We start from the raw sequence: 16,482 nt of genomic DNA, 5'->3' as shown, positions 1-16,482 counted from the left end.
TCTGGCTAACTCAGAGTAACTGAGTATAAAATGCTATTTCAAGCTCCAAAAATGTGCAGTGTTGGAAGCTGGATCAGACTAAACTGCAGATTTTTTAGGAGCTTCTAAGTCAATCTTCTGTTACTGGATCTTCTCAGGCTTTCTAGTCTCTGCTTTGCCTGCTAGACAGGTTTCCAAACCAATTTGTCCAGTGTCCTGCCAGGGAGGGTGGTGACAGCAGCAGCTCTGCATCCGAGTCTGTCCGTGCAGGTTGGATCCCTCTGGCCTGTTCTGGGAAGCAGAGCACAGATTCAGGGGAGGAATGTCCTGGGAAGAGGCAGAAAGAAACAGCTTTTGGATTCCCTCTTGCCTCTCTTCTTAGATCTTAACAGACCCTCTCAGGTCACTGAAAAGACAGCAGAGAAATGCAGAGTAACTGAGCAGAAGTGCCTGTATGTGTCTGGTACTGATTTTCCATGCACAACGCTGCCTTTATAAAAGCATCTTCCAAGTGAGCAGAACTTACAGGTCTAAACCTTCAGGCTCACAGTGCTGATAAACTTGAGGTATTGTTCAGTGCCTCAAGTTCAATACCTTTTGGTATTAACAAAGGAGACCCTCTTACTTTCTATGAAATTGTCAGAGTGGAGATTCCACATGATGGAACAAAAATCTTAAAGATTAAAGAAACCTGAGCTTTTTAGGTCAGAGTTGGACCGCTTAGAGTTCAGTTTCTGGATATGATTAGAAATCCTTTAGGATGAAATAACTGAATTAACAGGCTTCGTATTTCTACTTCCCAAGAATTGAATTAACTAGTTAATGCCACTGCCAGTGGGTTCAGACAGGAGCTGCTACAGGAAACTGAAACTGTTGCTCTTAGGTGAGGAAGTTTTTTACAATAAAATGAGGTTTCTGTGGTTGACAAGCTTCCTTGTGGCTGATTGCCTAAGCTTAGTGGATCTACGTAGCTTGCCTTGTTTGCCCTTAAGCAGTCTTCCCTGCAGTGGCAATACCAAGGTATTAATTGTATACCAAAGCCACTTAATTTAATAAGCACAAAGCTTAAGCATTGCAGCATGGTCGTAGCTGGTGACTTTCCACTACCCTGAATATGCTGTGGAAACAGTTTTTAAAAGGCCAGCCCTTCCTGTTTTGGTTTTTTTTTTTTTCAATGAGGTGGGTGAGTGTATGGCAATCATGACAAATTCTACTGTGCCTGCTACTTCAGCAACTTAAAATAGATTCTTGCCATAAGAAATGAGCTCAGATGTGTGTCTTTGCAGGGAAAAAAATTGTTAAAACAGAGCACTTTTGGTTAATGTTGCCAACAGCAAACTGCAGGGCTGTAACAGTACAGGGATGATATTATTTGTTTTGTTATGAAGTCCTGTGGGCAACTGCAAATGGTGGCACATAGAAAAGCAAGTAAAACTGAACAGAAAACGTTCTTTTCATGAAGAAACATAACTAATCAGTGATGTGTTGTGGCTGGGCCTAGTCAGAGGTGATACTTGGGGTGCCTCACTAGTGATGCCAAGTACTAATTACTTGAATTTAATTTTGCTGAGCGAACAGTTGTCGGTATGTGCCTCTTGCAAGTGTATACCAGGTAATCAACCAAGTAAAGGAGGGAAGTAGAAGTACAGTTTAGGAGGGAAGGTCAGGGAAAAGCTGAGTTAGGTACTTTGCTAATGGCTCTCTGTTTATCACCCCCACTCCAGTTTTACATTCACTCAGATTTCTGTAGCTGTGTTAATTGTCACTGCTGTGAACTGGCCTGTGGTTTCGGTTTTTCCCACCAGTTTGCTGCTGTGGCTGACTCGTGAACCTTGCTGCAATAATGTCCTTGTAGACTAAATTTTTTTCACTCAAGATTTTCCACTGTAACTAGTATTAAAATTCTTGTTTGTGTCAGATGTCACCAGTCAAGCTACATTAGCATATTTCTTTTGTAGTTGTCCCTAATATACATAAGAATTATTAGGTGATGTACACATCTTTAAAAAGGAAGTCTAGAGGATGTGTCACAATGTATGAGAAGAAGAGAAAACGAAAAGAGAGCTGAATTGTAAATACTTGTCAGTTCAAGCAGAGAAGCATTCTGCAGAACCCAAGGCATTAGCATGTTTAAGCAGCTTAGCCTGGATGGACTGTGGTCCTAACACAGCACTAAATGGGTCACTGCTGGGGTGTATGCATGTCTTTCCACCCAGTGCTGTTAATTAGGTGTAGGTAGAGGAATTCTGGCTGTTACAGTAGTAGGTATGAGCTTTGTGTTACTTAGTCAGTTGTTAACAGATTTTTCATTCTGCGAGGGAATCTATTAAAAGTCACTGTCACGGTCCCAGGAGTGATGTAAAGAAACATGAATTTGCAGTAAATCTGTGTCTTCAGATTCATACTCAATAGGCCCAGTTAACACAGAAGCATTTAAAGATTTTTCCAACAAAAACGTTGATGTGGAGCTGTGTGATGACGGTTTTCAAAGCAGCCTTACAGGAAGCTTGTTTGCACTGACCTTGGATGTCAGTTTTGTCAGCCTCAATGAGTGTTGTTTCTACAGAATTCGATGACCCCTCTGCCCTGGTGGTGCTGGCAGAAGAAGAGCTCGTGGTGATAGACTTGAAAAGTGCAGGCTGGCCAGCAGTGCACCCTCCATACCTGGCTTCCCTGCACTGCTCAGCCATCACCTGCTCTCACCACGTCTCCAACATCCCACTGAAGCTCTGGGAGCGGATTATCAGCGCTGGGAGCAAGCAGAACGTTCACTACTCCAGTATGGTATGGCAGCTTTGTGTCCCCCTGTGTGTTCCCACGTGTTTAGGACAGAGTGACTGCCCAGGGTGTGGGTGGTCTGTGCTGCTGATGATCTGCAGAGGGTTCAGCCCCACCAGACACTGTCCTGCCTCTTAATAGGGTTGAGAAAGGCTTTTTCCCAAAGCACCACCAGTACAGTTACTCACACTGGGGAATTAAAATGTGATATTTTTTTAAGCTTTGACAAGCCAGAGGGAAAGTCTGAGTGTTCCCAGCTGTCGGGGGTAACAAAGTTCTCATGTAAAAGCATGAAGCTTCTCGGGGAAATACGTAGAATGCCTTCTAAAAGGCACAGTTGGTGTCAGAATGGGAACATGTAATGCAAACAAAAGCTGACAGCATGGACTGTTTCACTGCCACTTGCACTGGAGTTCATGCCCTCCTGCTGACTTTATATTCTCTCCACACTGTCACTGCTTAGGAGGTCACACACTTCTCTTACTGTATTTGTAGCCGTGGCCGATTGACGGTGGCACCAACATCGCTCCGGATCCTCCACAGAGGGACTTGCTGCTAACAGGGTAGGTGAGGTGCTGACCTGAGGACCATCAGGCACCCCGTTCCAGTTCCCCCTTTTGAACTAACTGAGATTTTCCTGTGGAGTTAAAGTCTGCTCATCTTGTAGGGAGGAGGCTGCAGCTTTACAGTGCAGCATCTCAAAGCTGTGCTGCTGGCTTTGTAAAGCCAGCTGATTTTGCTGCTTCTGAGCAAACAGGTCATGATGTCCACAGATAACCCAGAAAGTGGCTGATTTTTAGTTTTGATGTGTTATCCATTCCCCCTACTCGCAAAGTGTGTAGGAGTGCAGACACTAATCCAGCCTGGTTCAAAGGCAGCAGTGTAAAAGTGGAGCTTAATCCCGCATGTTTTGAAGCATTTTTCCCTCTGCCTTACACTCTGGATCTTAAAATAGAGGTTAGCTTGGACTCTTGTGTGCTTTGATCAACCTGAACAGATCTAGCTAAGTGGTGGAAGTAGCTAGAAAGAGATGGTCTCATTGCATAAAAATGTACCATTTTCTTTTCAAAGCACTTTTGAGAGTTTCAGTGGGCTGTTCCTCAGATTTCATTCTTGATGGAGCATGTTAGAAGCTCCTACCCTTGTGTTGGAAGACTGTTGCAAATTTTCACCTGGAGAACTAAGATTAAAACTTGATTTTTTTTTATTTATTTTTTTTTTAATTTTATTTTTTCCCTTCCCTCGCAGTAACCATATTTTTGCCTGGATGAGTTTTTTCCTTCCATATGCTAAGCTTTCTGCCTTTTCCATGTCTTTTTGGCATAATCTTAAATTGGTGTAATGGTGTCAGATCACCAAGAACAGCTGGATATTAAAAAACCCCAAAAAACTAAAAACAAAATAAAACCAAAACCCACAAAAAATACCCAAGAAGCCAAAAATCTTTCTGTGGTTTGTTTTTCTGTTTCTGTATTTCCCCCTCCGTTTTACCCTCCATGTGCTGTTCTCCTGTGTGATGTGTGTCCCCGTATCCTCCCCCCAGGCATGAGGATGGCACAGTGAGGTTTTGGGATGCCTCTGGTGTCTGCTTGCACCTCCTTTATAAGCTGAGCACAGTGAGAGTGTTCCTCACAGATGCTGATCCCAATGACAACATGAACACCCTGGGGGAGGATGAGTGGCCTCCACTCCGCAAGGTAAGAGAGCTGCTGCTTGTAGAAACTTTCTGAAAACCCAGGCAGTTCTGATTCCTGCCCCAGTTAAAGACCAGCCCCTCTCTGTTCTCTTGCCTAGGTTGGTACCTTTGATCCTTACAGTGATGATCCAAGACTTGGGATCCAGAAGATCTACCTGTGTAAATACAGTGGATACTTGGCTGTTGCTGGTACAGCAGGACAGGTATTGGAATATGAACAATCAACATAAACATTGTTTTCAGTGCAGGTTTCAGAGTAATCTGGAGATCTGCTAAAATTCAAAATGCTCATTTTTCTCGTGGTAAATTGATCTGTTTTCTGGAAATGCTTCATGGGACCCTGCTCTGGTGAGCTCCACCTGGAGCACTGCATCCAGCACAAGGAGGACGTGGAGCTGGTGGAGTGAGTCCAGAGGAGGCCACCAAGTTTGATTAGAGGGATGGAGCAGCTCTGCTCTGAGGAAAGGCTGAGAGAATTGGGATTGTTCAGCCTGGAGAAAGGAAGGTTTGGGGTCGCCTAATTTGCAGCCTTCTGGTACCTGAAAGGAGCCTACAAGAAACATGGGTAGAGACTACTTACAAGGTCCTGGAGTGACAGAACAAGGGGGAGTAGCTTCAAACTGAAAGAGAGTAGGTTTAGATTAGATATTAGATAGGAAGAACTTCTTTACTGTGAGGGTGGTGAGGCACTGTAACAGGCTGCCTGGAGAAGTTGTGGATGCCCCATGCCTGAAAGTGTTTAAGGCCAGGTTGGATGGAACTCTTCACCAGAAAAGGTGTCCCTGTCCATGGCAGGAGTTAGAACTAGGTGATCTTTAAGGTGCCTTCCAACCCAAACTATTCTGGGATTTTCTGCTTTCTCTAGTTGGTATTTTAGACATTGTCTGCTGCTACTTACCTGTCCTGAGAGGTGCTATAGTTTAGCAGCTGTAGGGAAGGGCTGCAGCTTGGAGATCTGCCTGCACAGCAAAAGCTGTAGCAAAGGTTCTGTTCCTTTCAGGTGCTGGTGATGGAACTGAACGACGAGGATGCAGAACACGTGGTGGACCATGCTGAAGCAGATCTCCTGCAGGACCAAGAGGGCTATCGATGGAAAGGTCACGAGAAGCTAAAAACTCGAGATGGCCCTGTTAGATTTGAAGCTGGTTTTCAGCCATTTGTCCTTGTCCAGTGTCAACCACCAGCTGTGGTCACCTCTTTGGCCTTGCACTCAGAGTGGAAGCTTGTGGCCTTTGGTACCAGTCATGGGTTTGGGCTTTTTGACCATCAGCAGAAGCAACTGGTCTTCGTCAAGTAAGTGTCATCTTTCCAGGGGGTCTGTGGTAATCCTTATGTTAATGATGACCTGGAATTACTAACAAAGCAAGGTGTGATAAGTGATTTCTCAAGAGCTGTCACTGTAGCAAGAAGCTCTGCTTCTTTTTTCTCCACCATTGAAGATCTTCCAGAATATATGTGTGTTCCAACATTCGTGTGGATACTTGGGATACTTGTTGGACTCCTGGGAGCAATTGCCACTCAGTAGAAAGTGACCACGTGGCTGCTGTCTCCCTCTTCCAGGTGCACACTGCATCCCAGTGACCAGTTGGCCTTAGAAGGTCCCCTGTCTCGGGTGAAATCCTTGAAGAAGTCCCTCCGTCAGTCATTCCGGCGGATCAGAAGAAGCCGCGTGTCCAGTAGGAAGCGGCGAGGAGGTAGTGGGAATGCCTCAGAGGTGAGGGCTTCCCCTTTTTTGGGTCTGTCTGTTTACAGCTTGGAGCCTGCTGAGACTGCTTAGAGCAGGAGGTGGTCTCAGCCCTGCTATCAAATCAGTAGCTATTGGTCTGAGGGAAAAATGGCAATTTCTGATGCTGTTCTGTTAGATAGAAACAGGCACATTTTTAGAGAAGATCAGTTCAGAGGACAAGTTCACTGGTGTGACCCTGCTGTGCCTTTCTATTGCTGCCACCCCCCCTCTCTCTCCCTGCTGTGTCTACCCCTGACTGACAATGTGTCTCCTGATCTGTGAAGGTGCAAGAAGCAAATGCCAAGTTTGATCAGGACGCATTGCAGGAGATGGAACTGGCTCCAGTCCAGCGCAAGATCGAAGCCCGCTCGGCAGAAGACTCTTTCACTGGCTTTGTGCGAACCTTGTATTTTGCTGATACCTTTCTGAGAGACAGTGAGTAGGAAAAGCATCTCTCTCTTCTTCCAAATGGGTTTTTACTTCTTCTGCCAAGGAGTGTATTAGGATTTACTGCCAGGAAAACTCGGCACCTCCTGTGTCCTACTTTGTGCTGTGCTGAAAAACCAATATAGAACAAGAGCATATGTTGTCATGCAGAATTGTTATTTAGCCATTCTGGGCTGCTGGCTAATCCGAAGCAAGTGGCAGTTCATCTTTGAATCAGGTCTTTATGTATGATTTTCAAATGGGCTGGAATGGCATCTGACGTTTTAGTATAAACTTTTCTTTCTCTCATTGCTCTGAAGTTCACCCCTATCTCCAGCAGAGCCTTTTAATTTTGGTGAAGGTGGGGGGGCTGGTTGTGCATCTGAGCCCAAACTGATACCATGCACAAGTTTACTCTGCTCCTGTGTGATGTAAATGTGTGAAAACTGGACACAGCAGCTGTGGTGGTTCGTGTGGTGGTACTTTTGCCTTTGCTCACGTGCAGCGTCCTTTCTGAGGGCTGCTGGTGTATTGGGAAAAGAATGGTAAGAACTTCCAGTTTGCCTGGCAAGTCCCCCCAGATACAAAGCTATTTAAGGTGCAAACAGAGGGAGGTTTTTATAGCCAGGGAAAGCTGTTACTGAAGGGTGTCATGGATGGTGCCTTGCTCATGGGCCTTTTTGTTGTTCCAGGCTCCCGGCACTGCCCGTCCCTGTGGGCTGGCACCAATGGAGGGACAGTCTACGCCTTCTGTTTACGTGTTCCTCCAGCAGAGAGGAGGATGGATGAGCCTGTGAGGGCAGAGCAGGGTAAGTGCCTGGTGAAAGCAGGGTTCTGCTGGGTCTGAGCCATCACTCACAGGAGTTACGGGCAGAAAAGCAGGATGGCTCAATTAGTGCTGTTCATCAGTGACTGGAGCCAAGTGTGGCAGTGTCTGAGCTAAGCAGTGCTCACTGCAGCAGCTGAACTGGAGCTCCAGCACTGCTTCATGTGCCTCAGCCTCGTTTCCTACTCACTTCAGAAATGTGAATTTTTATCAGCTGTCACTGAAGTTTGCCATCAACCCTTGCTGCACATGTCCCTTGTTCTGACAGCTGGGCCTGTTGTCTTTATGTAACAATGGTTTCTGTTTAACACGGATCAGTCCAGTCAGAATGCCCTTCAACTACTAAATCTTTTTAGGCAGCATTTCTATAACCACAATATATAGGTCTCCAGTTCTGAGAGGATGTGAATGAGTTTCTAACAGTGTCTCTGACTAGACTCCTGTTTGTTTTTTCTGTTTGTTTTCCCTCCTTATCTTGCCTGTCTAGCCAAAGAGATTCAGCTGATGCACAGGGCTCCTGTTGTGGGGATACTTGTGTTGGATGGACGCAGCACTCCCCTCCCAGAACCTCTAGAAGTAGCACATGACCTTTCCAAGAGTCCTGATATGCAAGGCAGCCACCAGCTGCTGGTGGTATCTGAAGAGCAATTTAAGGTGAGTGTCCCCTCTTAAAGGGGGGGAGGTGCCTATGAACTGTGCATGAAATCTGCTGAAGCACTGGGCACAGCTCAGTGGAGACAGAACTCTTGGGTGTGCTGGTTCTCCTGTACCTGAATAACAGCCATGGGACAGCATTTCTGTTTGGTGCAGTCCATAAATCAGATGTGTGCTGGTGAGCTGGGTGTTCAGCATAGTGCTGAATAAAGAAATTTTATGCCTATATTGCATTATAGTCTTTGGACAAGGCTGCTTCTGCTTTTGGGTAAGAGCTTTTCTGTGGTTAGTGCAGAAGCAGGAATTTGTAGGTATGTTTGTGAAGTAGCTTAAAGGTTTCTTGTTTTGCACACTAACTCAAACCCTGTTCTCTTTCTATAATAGTTTGTAGCCAAATAGGGAAGAGTTTTGGAAAAATAGGGGAGAAGTACAGTTACAGCCTGAAGGGTAAAACTGATGTCAGAACAGAGATAGATTCTCACGCTGCCTGTGGCTGATTCCTTCTTGTGAGCAGGGGGTTGGCTCTGGTTACACCTGTGTGTATTCCCTGTGAATGGAAACATTGTCCAGGGAGGGAGCAGCAGATGTCCCGGGGAGCTGCCGCTGCTGCCTTTGTGCAGGAAGAGGTGTCAGTGTCTCGTTTCTGTGACAGGTCTTCACGTTGCCCAAGGTCAGCTCCAAGCTGAAGCTGAAGCTGACAGCCCTGGAGGGCTGCAGGGTACGGAAGGTGACAGTTGCCAACTTCGGCAGCTGCAAGACCGACGATTACAGCGAGAACGACCTGGCAGTGCTGACCAACCTGGGAGACATCCAGATCATCTCCCTGCCCTTCCTCAAGTTACAGATCCGCTACCCCTGCATCCGCAAGGAGGATGTGAGTGGCATTGCATCCTGTGTCTTCACCAAATATGGCCAAGGTGAGGTGGGCTTCCCCCAAATCATCCCTCTTATTGTGTGTTTCAGACAGTGGGAAAGGGCTTAGTGTTTACAGCTGGCTGTGTACACATGTGAGAGTATTTCAGAAATGTGTTCGTTGTGTGTTTCCAGGCAGTAGCAGCTCCCAACAGGTACCAACACATGAGTTAGCAGAAGCAGGAGTGAGTTTATTCCATTACTGTTAACGAATACAGTGGTTTTCAGCTTGGATGTGCTCCTTAGGTAACTTGCACCTGGCCACCCTCCTCTTGTCTGGTGTGAGAGAATGGCTCTCCAAGCAGCAGACTCTGGGGAAATGTCTCCACTGTGCCTCCTGTACGTGCCTGTGGCTCAGCACTCACATTGCAAAACTGGGATCCAGCATCTTATGGCTGCTGAAGATGGATTGCTGCTTTCCAGTTCATTTCTTTCATCTTTCTGTGCTGTTTTTCCTAAGTGTCAGCACAGGACAGCAGAATTATCTCTCAGCATAATCTTAAATTGCACAGTCTCTAGGCTAACCAGAGGGGGGAGCTGGGTAATAATTTCCTCAATGATCCCTCCTTGCTTAGATAAAAGGAAAAGCAAACCCTTTCTGCCAACAGACCATGCCTAGATCTGTTCTTTTTTTGGATCACCTTTGGTTCTGGAACTGTTTCCTGAGAATTGCCCTTATAAATTCCCAAACACTGTAGGTTTCTATCTGATCTCGCCGTCGGAGTTTGAGAGGTTTTCCCTTTCCACCAAATGGTTGGTGGAGCCCCGGTGCATCGTGGACATGCCAGAAGTGACGAGCAACAATCAAGTGCACAACAAGTCTGGCACAGAGAATGCTGCAAGGAAATCCAGGTAAACTCTGTAATACTCTTGCACACTGACTGTGTCTGAGTAGGGAGGAAAAAAAAAACCCTTTGAAGTTATTTTCTATAGAGGGACTGGCATCAGGAAATGTAACCTTCCCCCTGATGGTTTTCCTACTTGGAGTACATTTGGTAGGACACAGCAGGAAGCACTGGAACTGGTATCCCTAAGCTGGAGTCACTAACTTAGAGCAAGCCCTGGCTTGCTTTGCTTGTTCCCAAGTGCTGGAGCTGAGCTGTTGCTTTGTGAAGGGAAATCCAGTGTTCCTCCTCTCCTCTTGGAACAGAGTAACAGTAGATCTGACACTCACAGAGATCCTACAGGAATTTTGTTTGAAGAGTTTATTAGTGTTCTGTGGTGTCTGCAGACTTCTGCATCACCAGCATGTGGTGAAGCCCTTCCTACACTCAGCAAACCATTTAGTTGATGTGCACTGGAGCTTCTTTCAGCTGCCAGGAACAGTTCTCTGCACCCCTGTGCCTCAGCATCAGTAATTGTTTTCTGTCTCCTTTCCTTTTTTAGGGGACCAGGAAAGAGTCCAGGTGACTGTGGAGAAGATGGTAAGTGAAAAAAAATAAGTGTACTAAAGGTAGCATGGTGATGTGTAAACCTCAAAATGTCTTTCCTATTGCTACAGTTGATATTTTCTACCTAAGAAAAATAAGGAAAAGTAAGGAGGGATGTGAGGGAAACATAGTGACCTGCCTGGATGGTATTTTAGTTGACACCTCTGAAGTAAATTGTGTGTGGAAGATTCCCTTAAAGGTTAGAACAGAGTTTTTGCTGGAGGAAAGGTCTGAAATTATTTGAATCTTCTGTTATCCAAACTAGTATTGCTGGAAAATACAGTTCAGTGTGTGAGATTCAAGGATTAGTTGTGAAGCATTCAGTAAAGTCAAAAAGTACTTAACGTGGGGGAAAAATCCAGTTCCATTGTGGGTTTCCAAAACTGCACTTATTTCAGGTAAAGGGGAAAATATTGTTAGGTAAAAGCTTTTTTTCCTACTCTTTTTTAGGAAGGAAGTCTGGGAGGCTGATGGAACATGCCTTACTCAATGATGAAAGTGAGTGAGATGAAGTCTTGCTGCTGAGAGGGAAGGTGCCTTTCTGGGTGGGAAAAGAAGAAAACTGCTGGGAATTTTGTGAATTCTAGTTCCAAGGGATCTGCAATTACTGGTAGAAATGCTGGGTTGTCTTGAATCCCCAGAAATGAGGGGTTGGACAGATAACCATGCCCTCGGGCAGGGTTGTTCTGCAGAGCTTCCTTCCCTGCTGAGATAAGAGAAGGATCTTTATTTCCAGTCGGACTTGTGTAAGATGACAGCTGGAACAGACAGTTCCTTTGGGGCTCTGGTACACGGGGATTGGCAATGTTTCCTCTGGCAAACAACTGCTTCAGTTCTGTGTGCCAGCCTGCCCAGTAAAAACCTGGTGCTGTTGAAGAGGCAGTGGTGATCCAAGGGCTGACCTCTGAGCTGTGGGCGGCAGGTTCTGGAGGCTGTTCATGGGGAGGTGGAATGTGGTCAGGCAGCTGCCTCAAAGCAGATCCCCTCTGGTTTGGCTCACTGATTTAACCCTCTGATTTCCAGAAGTGCTGAAGGAGATCCAGAGTACTCTGGAGGGAGGCAGAGGGTGAGTATCAGCCCACTTCTCTTCCTGATGGCTGGGGCTGGCTGGGGGAGGGCAGCTTGAGGTGACAGCAGGGGGGTGCCCACCTGATGGCAGGGATCCTTGTGCTGGAATCTGGTCATGTGTGCATCCCACAAGCTACCAAAGGGCAATAATGCGAGTCAGGTTCTCTTTCACATGCTGTCCCTTGGCGTTTTTCATGAATAATGCTTTGTCTCTTTCTCTCCGAAAAGCAGGAGAGATCACATTCCCACCTCCCCAAGGAACAGGACTCTGAGTATTCGCATACAGGTTTCTATTTGTGTCAACCCATGCTGATCTAAGGGCAGGCCACACGGGCTTAGTTGGTCAAGGATGGGACTCTGGAGTTTTAATCCTGGCTTGACACTGTCCCTTGGATGTGTTCAGTGTCTCTGCTCCCATTCTGTCTCTACAATAGAGCTGAGCTACCACCACGGCTGCGGGGCTTTATCTCATCTCCCTAGAATGGTCAAGGGACAGGGGCTACCAAGTGTAGGCAAAGGACTACTGTCTGCAACGGATGCAAGAAGCTTGGTGGGGTTGGTAACTGCTGGTGTGGAAGGATCAGTGACTGCCTGACATGCTCTGCTCTGTGCACTTCCTCTGGACACTACCTCATCCTGGTCTTCTGTCAGCCTCTGGGAGTGGATGGGATGAGACTGCATCGCAATAAGGAATCTCTTCTTGTGTCATTGCAGGAGCTATGCAGAAAGAAATTTGGCAAGAAGTCCGTTAGGACACGGACTAAGTAATGGAGGAGGTAGGTGAGGCTGAAGATATTTGAAGTAGCCAAAGGAGGCAGAAAGTAGAATGAAATTTCTTTATAAAATTCAGCTTATTTAAATGCTTTGTGCAGAGCTCTGACCCGAATTTTCAGGGTGAGAATCTGCTGGCTGAGTGGTGTGTGAGCACTGCTCAGTGCCTTACATGCTGAAGTGGTAAGGGAAGAGCTAAAAATCCTTTGAAGGCTCCTGACTCTTATCACAAAGTGAGCTGGTGAGGTAGCCAGAACTCCCAGCAACAATCTGAGCATATCAACTCATTAGCTCTCATTAGCTTTCAATGCCTGCCTTTTAAAATGGCTTTGCATTTTTCCCTGCTACAGCAGATTGACCAGAACTCACTGAGGACTTCCTGGCATTGGATCGAGTGCCATAACACTACTGACTGGGCAAACCGTCCCTGGGGAGAAGGCACCAGTGCTCCCAGCAGCCAGACTGGGGAGCTGCAGCTCGTGTGCTGTGCTTGCTGCCTCTGCCTCCCCTTTAGTGCCTCTTGGAGACCTCTCCTGCTGGAGCCTGCCTTGCTTTAGGACAGCAGTGGATGCCAGGTCTGATGCACCACAAGCCTCTGAGTACATCTAACATTCAAATGTTTGCACATTTCTCTTTTCTACTGGGCTGGGTTTTAAATTATAAATGTTTTACTGCCTTGGTGCAGGATTTTAATAAACGCACACTGTTACCTCCAACAATTATTTTTTGTACAATTTTTTAAAATCTTATGGGTATTTCAGTTTTAACGGAAACATTTAGAAATTTAAGGAAAAAAAACATCAAGTAATATATGCTAGATTCCTGTGGCTGCTGTATGTGGTATCTGAATGAGTAATTTTGGGGTTTGTTATGGTACTGTTAACTGGCTTTATGGATTTGGGTAGAATCTATTTTTGTAGCCATTCAAATCGGAGGAAAACTAACTGAATTTGATTTTTGTTTCAACACTGCATTGCTCTTTTTTTTTTTGGAAATAAAATTCTGAATTCCCTTTTGTGATCCTTGTCTCCTCTCATATCTATTCTGTCCTTCAGCAGCTTCTTTCACATTGCCCACAGATCCCTGGGAGAAGGTGGAGCTGCCCTCTCTGAGCTGAGGGGCAAAGAGCACTGCTGGAGGTGAAGCAAGGTGGTGGGTGGGAGAGGCAAAGTGATTGTGTCACCATCCTGCAATCCCTACGGGATGGGGCTGGTGCCAGGAAAGGCCCTGGTTCAGATTATGGTTCCTGGAAGGTTATTGCTGGTTTGTCCTGGAATACTGTGGGTGATAACACTGAAGGGAGACAGGATTGATCTGGCAGTGCTGCTGTGCTATCTGCCTGTGGATTTGGAATTGAAGCCGGTGAAACTGCATAGAGCAGTTTGCTCCTCGTTAAAAATTTCCTTCCTTTATCCCTCACCTAACACCACTTTTTTTTTTTTCCAGCTAAGAAAAAGAACAAAGTATTCTGAAATTTCTCCCCTGTAACTTGCTTGTAGCCCTGACAGCCAGTGAGGAAGAACTAAATCCTCCTGGAATGGTGCTGAGTTGCTGTCCTTGGCACGCTTTGGAAACCTCTCCTTGGAAGCTCTCTTGTTTCAGGCTCTGTCTTGATCTTCCCAAGCAAGGCTGAGGGATCCTTTCCTACCTACAGCACTTGGATGGCACATTCTGTTCTGCAGGAAAAAATGGTTGTGGAGTTGCTCAGGTGGTGCTTCAGGCACCCTTCCTTCTACAAGTACTAATACCTCCTTTGAGACCTAATTTATTGCTAATGAGGTTTTAGAGAGCCTTCTCTTTCAGTTTCCATTTCCAAAGTAGTTTTCACTTCCTTATTTCTGTTTGCTTCATTATTTCCTTGTCTCTTGCTGCAGGACTGAGGCTGGCAGAGAGGTGTCCTGCTGTTTCCACCTCTTGTGCCAGGCACTGATGCTGCAAATTTACAGGAAATTATGGTTTAATCAGCAGCTTCTGAGCTGGTGTGACCCCGTGCATGTGCATCATCCTGGTGCACCCAGCTGCTTCTTTCTGCTCCTCACAGATGGACTGATTCTAAAGCCTTTTCTGAGTATTTGTTTGTTGGCAGGCTTGGGAGAAGAGATGGGACAGTCCTGCTCAGAAAAGGCAGAAGCAATTTATTATCTTCCCCCTATTTTCACCCACATAACTTGAAAAGTCCAGTAGGTCCACTGAAAGAGTGAGGGAGTCATGAAAATGCTGCCATTACTTGTACACCCTAAATTGCATTTAGATTGAAAACCAACAGCAACAGAAAAATTAATCCAGGCTTCTTATTTTCCTCAGAGCACAGACCTGACTCCAAATGGAATTGAGTAGTTTAGGGGTGTGTGCTGAGATAATGGCAGATTTTTTTTCTAGCAGAGCTTTGGAACTGAAGAATTCACTGGAATGAGCTCCTTGACTCGTGGGCAGAGATGTTAAGAATCCTTTTAGAGCTGCTATGCGTAAAATATAGGAGAAATTGCAAAGGGACAAAGCAAGGCAAGACTGGAACTCAGGAACTGTGCTTTCAGTTGTGTTCTGAGCTGAGCAGGAGGGGATGGAAAGGCTTGTGACAGTATTAGGGTGCATTTATGTGCTGTCAGAAAACGAGCAGCAAGTAAAATCGGTGATGAGATGAGATGGTCTTGAAGGGCGGAGCCTTCAATGAATGAATGTAAGCAGCTTTTGAATGTAATGGGGGAAAAGAATCCCTCTTCATCTCTCCCTTTCAGGAACTGCCTTCTGAGCCTTGTGGTTACTCTTAGCCTGCCCCTCAGCTGACAGTAGAAATAATGGCCTGTTTCTGATCAGAGGATTCAGCTGCTGCCAAACCCCTCGAATTTTGTGCCTACCTCTACTTTTCACTTGAACTGCTTGTCTGGGATCTGATAGAAGTTTGCTGGCCCTCTCCAAGAGCTAATGCTTTAATGCTTGGAAGCACTCCGAGGGCTCGTTGGCCCTTATTAAGGTTATTGCCAGTCAGGCTTTGGCAGTGCTTTCCCCTTCTGCTTTGTGCAGCCTCACTGGGCTCTGGCACTGGGAAGTGTCCCTGGCTGCAGGACACGAGCTGCTGTTAACACTGACTTGAAAGAATCCTTCCAGCCATGCTGGCACAGTGTTCCCTGACCCCCACAGACCCACTGCTCTGCAGAGGGGAGAGTCTTGGATCACAACTAAAGAACAAATTTTCCACATCTGAGTACACATATTGGGTCCTTAATATGGGATGCTGTTTTATAGTGGCCTGAGTTTTAGGTCAAATGCTTTCTGGTAACGTGAGCTCTTTTATAGGGTGGTGTGTTTGCTGCCAAAATTCTCTACTCCTAGAAAAGCTTGGCCTGAAGCTCTTTTTTTTTTTTTTTTTAAACTTTTCAGTAGTAATGCAAGCTTTCCTCAGATGTTTAGCAACTGATTATTTGCAGAATTTGTCTAACAGTTCTATTGGAAGAACATCATGTTGGAAGCAAAAGTACTTTTCATCTTGGTCATGAAGCCTGAGGCCTGTCTGGTTAGTGAGAGAATGAATTTTTTTTTTACAGGTTAATTGGTCTGTTTCTTAGAATATGGTTTGTGTCTATGGCAGCTCAAATAAATTCATGCCTGGACTATGGTCCTAAATTCAGCCTCCAAACCACTGCCTATGTGGCCTCATGGACTGGGATGTCTTTGATTAGAGCAGGAACTGGTATGACTGAAAGATGAGACAGACTTTAGTGGAAATTTGCTTCTAAATCCCAGCAGTCCTTGCTAAACCACGTTAGACTTTGTTATCTCTCTCAAGCAAAGACCAAGGTTGTGTTGCAGCTGTAGCTGATTCCCTGGGGTAATCCAGGTGGAAAAATTCCTTCAGTATCTGCCACAAGCCCTTGGTCACAGGGAACTCAATGCTTTCACTCACAGCCACAAGCCCCAAAGTGCTTGGATTATTTCCATGCAGCACCTCAACCTCTTTCTCCAACATGATGATGATGATGATGGGGGTGTTTGACACGCTTTCCAGGTTAGGTGCAGCTTCCCAGAGCGCCTGCAAATCCCTGTGTGAAAAGGCTGCTCTAGCAGTAGGATGGTCCTCGAGATCATCCTGGTGTTGGTTAATTTGTCCCAGCTGTAGCTTAGGTAGAAACAGCCTCTCTCAAGTATGATTTTCTTGTAATGAAACTGTCATAGCACCAAACTCCTTGTTTCCATCTTGCCTCTCGTGCCTTTTGTGCAT

At 45.9% G+C, this 16,482-nt stretch overlaps 1 protein-coding gene across 2 annotated transcripts in view; it reads left to right on the top strand.

Moving 5' to 3' along the window:
- Positions 1-13,232, top strand: part of LLGL2 (LLGL scribble cell polarity complex component 2) — a 33,117-nt gene extending 19,885 nt beyond the window's left edge. Inside the window, exons 11-26 of one of the 2 annotated variants that reach the window (XM_082294160.1) lie at positions 2,546-2,763; positions 3,253-3,320; positions 4,301-4,454; positions 4,552-4,656; positions 5,454-5,746; positions 6,014-6,167; positions 6,464-6,614; positions 7,298-7,414; positions 7,919-8,085; positions 8,738-9,002; positions 9,696-9,849; positions 10,384-10,421; positions 10,878-10,925; positions 11,451-11,493; positions 12,210-12,271; positions 12,620-13,232. In XM_082294160.1, coding sequence (XP_082150286.1) covers positions 2,546-2,763; positions 3,253-3,320; positions 4,301-4,454; positions 4,552-4,656; positions 5,454-5,746; positions 6,014-6,167; positions 6,464-6,614; positions 7,298-7,414; positions 7,919-8,085; positions 8,738-9,002; positions 9,696-9,849; positions 10,384-10,421; positions 10,878-10,925; positions 11,451-11,493; positions 12,210-12,271; positions 12,620-12,624 — 2,042 coding nt within the window. In that variant the 3' untranslated portion in view covers positions 12,625-13,232. Of the gene's footprint in view, positions 1-2,545; positions 2,764-3,252; positions 3,321-4,300; positions 4,455-4,551; positions 4,657-5,453; positions 5,747-6,013; positions 6,168-6,463; positions 6,615-7,297; positions 7,415-7,918; positions 8,086-8,737; positions 9,003-9,695; positions 9,850-10,383; positions 10,422-10,877; positions 10,926-11,450; positions 11,494-12,209; positions 12,272-12,616 lie in introns of both variants that reach the window. The other variant, XM_082294159.1, reaches the window with a different exon arrangement.
- Positions 13,233-16,482: the final 3,250 nt, after the last annotated feature.

This window comes from Coloeus monedula, assembly GCF_965178545.1.
Source record: "Coloeus monedula genome assembly, chromosome: 19".
Classification (NCBI taxonomy): domain Eukaryota; kingdom Metazoa; phylum Chordata; class Aves; order Passeriformes; family Corvidae; genus Coloeus; species Coloeus monedula.
The sequence above is the reverse complement of the archived record's forward strand: the minus strand, read 5'-3'. Positions and strand labels throughout refer to the sequence as shown.